Genomic DNA, 8,304 nt, shown 5'->3' with positions numbered 1-8,304 from the left:
TACTTCAGGTATATACTGTACAAGCCTTCATATGTCGGGGTAAAAACGCCATATTTGGCAACCCATTCAGTGTGGCCGCTATTCACATTTACATGCAGCTGCGAGAATGCACAACGTGCGTTCAGGGACACTGCGTAAGTGGGAGGGAATGTGTTCTCTGGTACTTCATTTTAAAAATGTATTACCTGGAAAATTCTGAATTCTGAATTATGGGCTGAACTATTTCATTTTTGGAATGTTGAATTTACTTTAAACTAGTTCATGTACAACCCCAATTCCAATGAAGTTGGGACGTTGTGTTAAACATAAATAAGAACAGAATACAATGATTTGCAAATCATGTTCGACCTATATTTAATTGAATACACTACAAAGACGAGATATTTAATGTTCAAAATGATAAACTTTATTGTTTTTAGCAAATAAACATTAACTTGGAATTTTATGGCTGCAACACGTTCCAAAAAAGCTGGGACAGGGTCATGTTTGCCACTGTGTTACATCACCTTTTCTTTTAACAACATTCAATAAACGTTTGGGAACTGAGGACACTAATTGTTGAAGCTTTGTAGGTGGAATTCTTTCCCATTCTTGCTTGATATACAGCTTCAGCTGTTCAACAGTCCTGGGTCTCCGTTGTCGTATTTTACGCTTCATAATGCACCACACATTTTCAATAGGAGACAGGTCTGGACTGCAGGCAGGCCAGTCTAGTACCCGCACTCTTTTACTACGAAGCCACGCTGTTGTAACACGTGCAGAATGTGGTTTGGCATTGTCTTGCTGAAATAAGCAGGGGCGTCCATGAAAAAGACGTTGCTTGGATGGCAGCATATGTTTCTCCAAAACCTGTATGTACCTTTCAGCATTAATGGTGCCTTCACAGATGTGTAAGTTACCCATGCCATTGGCACTAACACAGCTCCATACCATCACAGATGCTGGCTTTTGAACTTTGCGTCCATAACAGGCACAACGTCCACAATTTCCAAAAAACAATTTGAAATGTGGACTCGTCGGACCACAGAAAACTTTTCCACTTTGCATCAGTCCATCTAGATGAGCTCGGGTCCAGAGAAGCCGGCGGCGTTTCTGGGTGTTGTTGATAAATGGCTTTTGCTTTGCATAGTAGAGTTTCAAGTTGCAATTACGGATGTAGCGCCGAACTGTATTTACTGACATTGGTTTTCTGAAGTGTTCCTCAGCCCATGTGGCGATATCCTTCACACATTGATGTCGGTTTTTGATGCAGTGCCGCCTGAGGGATCGAAGGTCACGGGCATTCAATGTTGGTTTTCGGCCTACATGCAATGATTTCTCCAGATTCTTTGAACCTTTTGATGATATTATGGACCGTAGATGATGAAATCCCTAAATTCCGTTCCGTACGTTGAGGAAAATTGTCCTTAAACTGTTCGACTATTTTCTCACGCACTTGTTCACAAAGAGGTGAACCTCACCCCATCTTTGCTTGTGAATGACTGAGCAATTCAGGGAAGCTCCTTTTATACCCAATCATGGCACCCACCTGTTCCCAATTAGTCTGTTCACCTGTGGGATGTTCCAAACAGGTGCTTGATGAGCATTCCTCAACTTTCTCAGTCTTTTTTGCCACCTGTCCCAGCTTTTTTGGAATGTGTTGCAGCCATAAAATTCTAAGTTAATGATTATTTGCTAAAAGCAATCAAGTTTATCAGTTTGAACATTAAATATTTTGTCTTTGTAGTGTATTCAATTAAATATAGGTTGAACATGATTTGCAAATCATTGTATTTGGTTTTTATTTATGTTTAACACAACGTCCCAACTTCATTGCAATAGGGGTTGTAGAAAACAACACTTTCCCAACACTCCTATTGGTTATAGTTCAAATTTTAAAGCTTGGGTAGTCCTTAAAATCGACCAAAATTAGAAATTGCTTCAATGGCGCCATAATCCGGTGGCTAGTAAGTCTGTATGTGGCATGCGAATTTTGGGGGCGGGGAAATGTAGCGTTTGTTTAGTTAAGACATATTTGGTTGAAATAACATAGAACATATTTTATTTTTCATAAGAACATATTTTGGACACAGATTTATGAGGTACCAAAGTAATGAGTCAATAATTCAGCTTTAAGAAAATATATCAGAAAACTCCAATTAAAAAAAGACGACATTTAAGAAAAATATGTCATTTTTATTCTTTTGGCATTTAAACAATAATAAGACCATGTGTGCAGACAGTAGTCAGTTCCTGCAAGCAGTTCACTAAAACACCACACGAGCAATTAGAGATGACTACTATGTGATGACTGGTTAGTATCTACAGATAACTGCTGTGTGTTTATCATATGCACGAAAAAAATGAGAGTTATCATTACTCAAATGTATAAATCAAGGTCTCTCTCTTTGTCCTGTTATCAATTAGAATCAGTCCTTGGTGTACCATACCACTCACCCAAAGTCAGCTGGGATAGGTCCGGTCCAGTCCCCCCCCCCACACACACACACAATGCCCACCCACACAATAAAACCTTGAAGTAAAATTAAAGTCCGCTTTTTTCAAGCATAATGCAAACTGTGGCCCAAAATAGTTATATGATTATTTACAATGCACTACAACAAACCACATATAACTGAGACTTACTATGACTGTCTCACATCATATTTTGGCATGTTCTACAGATCTTGAAATGTTGTGGAGTGGTGCTTTGAGATACGAGTGACTTGACTTATGAGTTCTTCGAGATCAGCCAATTTTTTGTGCCTCGACGGTCGAGCAATAATTTGAGATTGGTGCACTGTATGGTGTCAGTAAACTCAACTCAGCAAACTTTAAAATAAGCAGCAGTTTTGCATAGTGAACAAATAGTCAAAAAAGAGGCTTCACGCTGTTTATGGCCACTGCCAGCTAAGGTTTACTATCAAACCACAGAACTTTGCCTTTAAGTGAGCTAGCTCAATGTTAACACATAACAGGAAATGCCATAGACGGGCTAACGAATAGCCTCTATGTGGCGGTGTTATAACGCTTGTTTGTTCATGGTATTTTGAGTTACAAGCATGGGCCTGGAGCAAATTAAACTCATATTTCAAGGTACCACTGTATTTTTTTTGGTGGGGCATGGCAAAACACAAAACAGGAATTGGACAGTATCTAGGGCAGGGGTCACCAAATGTTTTGAAACTGAGAGGTACTTCTTGGTATCTAATTAATACGAGGGGCTAACAGTTTGATACACACTTGAAATAACACATTTGCTCAAATTACCTTTCATAATGTTTTATAATATTGTTATTAATAATTAATGATAATTTATGTGAAGACACTGATCATGTTAATGATCACTCACAATAATTAGGAAACGGATATCAATATGCAACACTTTATTTCCATAAATCCCTGAGTGCTTCTACAACATTCCAAGAACATCACAATGTTCCATCATTGGTGAGCTATTTTGATTGGTGACCCAGGTTGGTGACCCCTGATCTAGTGAGACTAACGCATTGGTTTTCTTGCAAAGATGCACTAGAGAAAAATCACAACTCAAGCTAGATGGTTTTACTAGTTGGATCCATTGGCCAAGTTTAGCATGTAACCACCTGTACAACATTTCACCTTTACCGTCAAAGTGTGACCTTGAATTGCTCTATCCATTCATTCATTTCCTACCAGTAATACTCTCCAGGGATATAGGTGAGCTGAAGCCTACCTCAGCTAACTTTGGTTGAGAGGCAGGGCACATTCACAACATTTTACAGTTATCAATGACCTGTACCTCACATGATGCTTTTGGAATGTGGAGTACTTGGAGACAACTCACATTAAGTTAAAATTTATCAAAAATATTCCTGACCTCTCACCCAGTCAACTGGGACAGGCTACAGCTCACCTGTGACCCTGAACACGATAAGCAGTAGAAAACAGATGGATGCATACATGTAATAGGCTAGAGGAAATTTGCAATTCAGCACTAATTTGTTGATTTAAAGTAAAAAAAAAATAAAAAAGGCTATAATTTTTTTGCAAGCTCTCTTTTTTGAAACATTTCCTTGACAAAGGTAAGATGAGCAAAATAATGTGTCATTCCTTCTGCTTGCATACATTCAGCTTTGCCGTGTCGAGTACCATAACAGGGAAATGACAATGCAGCTTGAATTTTATGGTAACTCTGTGAGAAATGCCTATTCAATTTCTGTCATTGTGTGATCAAAATCAGTTGACAAGGAAGATGGTGTGGTCCTGTAATGCAAATTTAGTGAAGAAAGGAACAATTTCCATTTTAATGCACGGTATAGATCAGTGATAGTGTTTCACAGTAAATTATCCAATTTTACAGTACTTCATTGGTCTGAAACTCATTTACTACCAATAATGTATTTTTGTTCATATATCTATGCCAGTGATGTAGAGTGAAATTTAGAACAAATAACTGGTCGTCCACTAGATGGCAGAAGGTACATAATTAACTTATGTATCCACTTTTTGTGGCATTTGTTTTGGTGGTGTGCTACCAATGTTTTTTTCTCATGTAAACCATATGCCTTCAACTAAGAATGGGTAGCACTAGTATAGAATTAAATACAAGTCAATTGCTAGTTTGGCCACAATAGCAGTTCCCTGATTATGTGACTATGTTGCACACACATCTTCATTGGCATAAATGCATGAAACACCCCTCTTTTTGGGGGATTGTACTCTTTCACGTAATGGTATCACCTTGAGAAACCCAGATGCTAATCATGTTATGCAGTTTCCTCTTCTACTTGCTGTGTTAGCTGTTAGCATGATAGATGACACATATGACCCATCCAACCTAAGGATCATCTGGCTCAAAGATTTCTTTTAATATTTTCTCTGCTCACTCTTCATTCCACACATTGTTGTGGACCTTTGCCATCTTTTTCTGCTGCATGTACTTCAAAGTTGAGCAGGCCTGGAATTATTGTTTTGTTGGCTTTATCAGCCTGTGATCTTTAACTCTCACTGGCACAATTAGAAGCGGCTAGGGGAAAGCAGAAACACTAAATCTGAGACCATGGTCCTGAGCCAGAATAGGGTGGAGGTCCTTCCCTAAGTGGAGGAGTTGAAGTATTTCAGGCCTTGTCATTTACTGTTTGGAAAAAAAAAACAGTGCAACTCTATTCCACACCCAAACAAAATAAGAAAAAAAGCAGAGTACTTTGAGTAATAAATCCATTTTTAAATTAATGACACTGTATTTATAGCAGCAGCAACACTAACTACAGACAACTCAATAGTACACTTAACTGTGTCAATTAACAAAACAACCCAACAGAAAATCACAAGTCTCTGCGCGTCTTTTCCGTTTGGCAGTGTCTTCTGGATGATTTGGTCCCTTGTGGATTCACTTTATACACAACATACTTGCCCTCCTTTACTAGAGGCATTCATCAACTCCAAGCAATTAACATACAAGCACACAACAATGGGAAAAAAGTCTATTTCTTCCGCTCTTTCAAGTCTTTTTTCTTCTCACAATTTTCTTTCTCGTATTTTTCTTTGTCAGATTTCGTCACGCTGTTGTAAGAGGGAGGGGAAGCTGTAGATGGGGTCATGTCTGTTTTGTCCGAGATGGAGATCTCATTGAACTTGCTGATGACCATCACATCCTTGTCAGGGTCACGTAAGCCCTCTTTCAGTTGTTCTTTGTAGAGTGCCGAGGCCTTCTTCATGGCCATGCAAATCATGTAGCGGCGAAAGGCTCTCTGGATGATGATGGAGGACATGTCTTCCTGCTTGCGGCGGAGAGTGGTGGTGATTGGCTCGTACGACACCTTTGAGGGGTTCGATGCCATAAAGCGTTCCTCCATCTGCCCGCGCAACACATCCATCTCACCACCTTCCCCGAGTACTCGCTTAGTGAAGGCAAACAGGATGTCAAGGCAGTGGATGCGCTCGCCACTGACCATCGGCAAGTCCATAGAGATGAGCTGAATCATGTTCGGTTTGGGCATACGCAACGGTGGGTCGAGCGCGTCGGCAAAGTCAGAGAGTTTGCTGTACTCCATGAACTGTGTGGCGTCGGGGTCAAAACGCTCCCACACTTCGTAAAACATCTCAAAGTCATCCTCGCTCAGTGGCTCGGCGCTCTCTTCCGTTGCCACACTGAAGTTCTCCAGGATGACGGCAATGTACATGTTGACCACAATAAGGAAGCAAATGATGATGTAGCTGACGAAAAAGAAGATAGCGACTGATGGGTTGCCACAGTTGCCTTTGTAGTTGTTGCCTGGGTGCTCCATCTGGCTATCACAGTCAGGTTCCCTCTTGTTCAGGATGGGTGCCAACAGACTATCCCACCCAGCTGAGGTAGTGATCTGGAACAAGCAGAGCATACTGTTCCCAAAGGTCTCAAAATTGAACATGTCGTCGATTCCAGACTCCCGTTTGACGTAGGCAAAGTTGGACATGCCGAAAATTGCGTAGATGAACATGACCAAGAAGAGGAGAAGACCAATATTAAATAGGGCAGGAAGTGACATCATCAGGGCGAAGAGGAGAGTCCGAATGCCTTTGGCACCCTTGATAAGGCGGAGAATGCGGCCGATCCTGGCCAGACGGATCACTCGGAATAATGTCGGGGAAACAAAGTACTTCTCAATCATTTCTGACAAAAACATACCTGCAAAAGTAAAGACATCCAAGAAGCACATTTGGATAAAACTGAACCCGACAGAGGAGAAAATATACCCATGACAGTAATGATGATCTTACCTACGATTGACAGGATCACCACCACAAAATCAAATATATTCCAACCTATGGTGAAGTAATAGTGACGCAAGGAGATCATCTTTAGTACACACTCCCCTGTGAAGAGCACAATGAAGACCATGTTGATCCAGTAGAGGATATTGTCCATATCTGGAGTCTGGTCATCAGTCTCCACCATCATGGTCACCATGTTAAGGCAGATGAGGATCATTATAACAATGTCAAAAGCCTGCTTTGTTATGCAGTCGAACACACAGCCTTGAAATTCATTCTGAGGGCCAAACAGAATAAGAAACAGAAACAACAGATTAGAATCGACAGGATCATCAGAGTACAGGATGAGAATGTCAAAAGAAGGTCCGAGGAAAACTTACTGCTGGTCGAGGAATTGGTTTTTGTGGTTTCTTGGAGCCTAACTTCTTCATAGCATTGTAATATTTCTTCTGTTCCTCTGTCATGAAGATATCTTGCCCTCCAAAGTATAGAAAACACAACAAAAGATGGTTATAACCACATAAATTAAATGTCTGACTGTACCTACAATGTAATCATGTTATGTTCATGCCAATTAAGATTTTGTGTTACTATTTTCACAATAAAAATTGTGTCTGATTTGTGCATTTCAGTCATATGAGACCAGCCCCATACCTTGAATAAAATTATTTTGTTCAGTTCTGTCAGTTAAGTCAATTGCATGTCGGCTTTGTGGAAACGCTTATCTCTGCTGCTGACCTTTGTTATAAATTATTGACAGCTCAGAGACCTTTCCCTAAAGAGGACTACTTATCTTTTTCTTCTGCTGGTTGAAGTTGTCAATGATAACTCCAATGAAGAGGTTGAGGGTAAAAAAGGAACCAAAGATGATGAAGACGACAAAGTACAAATACATGTACAAGTTCACTTCATATTTGGGTTGTTCCTCCAGCTAGAGCGATGAAGACAGAAAAAAAAAAAACGTCATTGATGTTGATGAATTGTATAACAAATCCATTGTTAAATTATTGTGTATAGTTGATTTTCTAATTTGGAGGAAACTTACATCACGAGAATCCACAGCTGCATACATAATGTCCATCCAGCCCTTAAATGTTGCCTGACAACAGATAAGAGTCAATACGTCAGTATATATGTGTCCATCTAGCCATGTACACCCTTTTCCAAAAGTATTGGACCAGCAAGAATGATTCTGTTACCTTTGCTGTAGACTGGAAACATTTGAAAGTGATGAATATAAGACAAGATAAACATTGCAGCTTTTATTTCCAAATGTTTACATCTGGATCTGCTAGTGCTTTTTCTTTTGTGGTCTTCTTTTCCCACTCCCCTCTAGAAACCTTGCTCTGTTCTACTGATCGACTTTGACTTAAATGTCTCAACATTAAATATCCATCAAAATACTAAGAAACCACAGCGGCAACTTAAAAAGTCCGCTGTGACACAGTACACACACCCAAATCATTGGAAAGCATTGGGGCCCCATCCACCAACAGGAGCCAGCTGCCACCCGAAAAAAGGTCACAGTCAGCCAAAAGCGAGCCCATGTTAAGCACCAGCCGCAAGCAATAACGGGCGAGGGCGGCAGGA

General features: G+C 40.2%; 1 protein-coding gene and 1 long non-coding RNA gene across 2 annotated transcripts in view; one reads left to right on the top strand and one right to left on the bottom strand.

Annotated features, from left to right (window-relative positions):
• The window catches only part of LOC133483284 (uncharacterized), a 104,911-nt gene that overhangs the window by 9,782 nt on the left and 86,825 nt on the right, over positions 1-8,304 (top strand). The window lies entirely within an intron of this gene.
• Positions 3,351-8,304, bottom strand: part of LOC133483276 (sodium channel protein type 2 subunit alpha-like) — a 69,181-nt gene continuing 64,227 nt past the window's right edge. The window contains exons 23-27 of the mRNA XM_061784264.1: positions 7,760-7,813; positions 7,508-7,645; positions 7,095-7,199; positions 6,721-6,991; positions 3,351-6,628 (exon numbers count right to left, since the gene is read on the bottom strand). Of these exons, the coding sequence (XP_061640248.1) occupies positions 5,445-6,628; positions 6,721-6,991; positions 7,095-7,199; positions 7,508-7,645; positions 7,760-7,813 (1,752 nt within the window). The 3' untranslated portion in view covers positions 3,351-5,444. The remainder of the gene's footprint in view (positions 6,629-6,720; positions 6,992-7,094; positions 7,200-7,507; positions 7,646-7,759; positions 7,814-8,304) is intronic.

Source organism: Phyllopteryx taeniolatus, chromosome 1 (genome assembly GCF_024500385.1).
Source record: "Phyllopteryx taeniolatus isolate TA_2022b chromosome 1, UOR_Ptae_1.2, whole genome shotgun sequence".
Lineage (NCBI taxonomy): Eukaryota > Metazoa > Chordata > Actinopteri > Syngnathiformes > Syngnathidae > Phyllopteryx > Phyllopteryx taeniolatus.
This window is presented reverse-complemented; position numbering and strand designations above follow the sequence as displayed.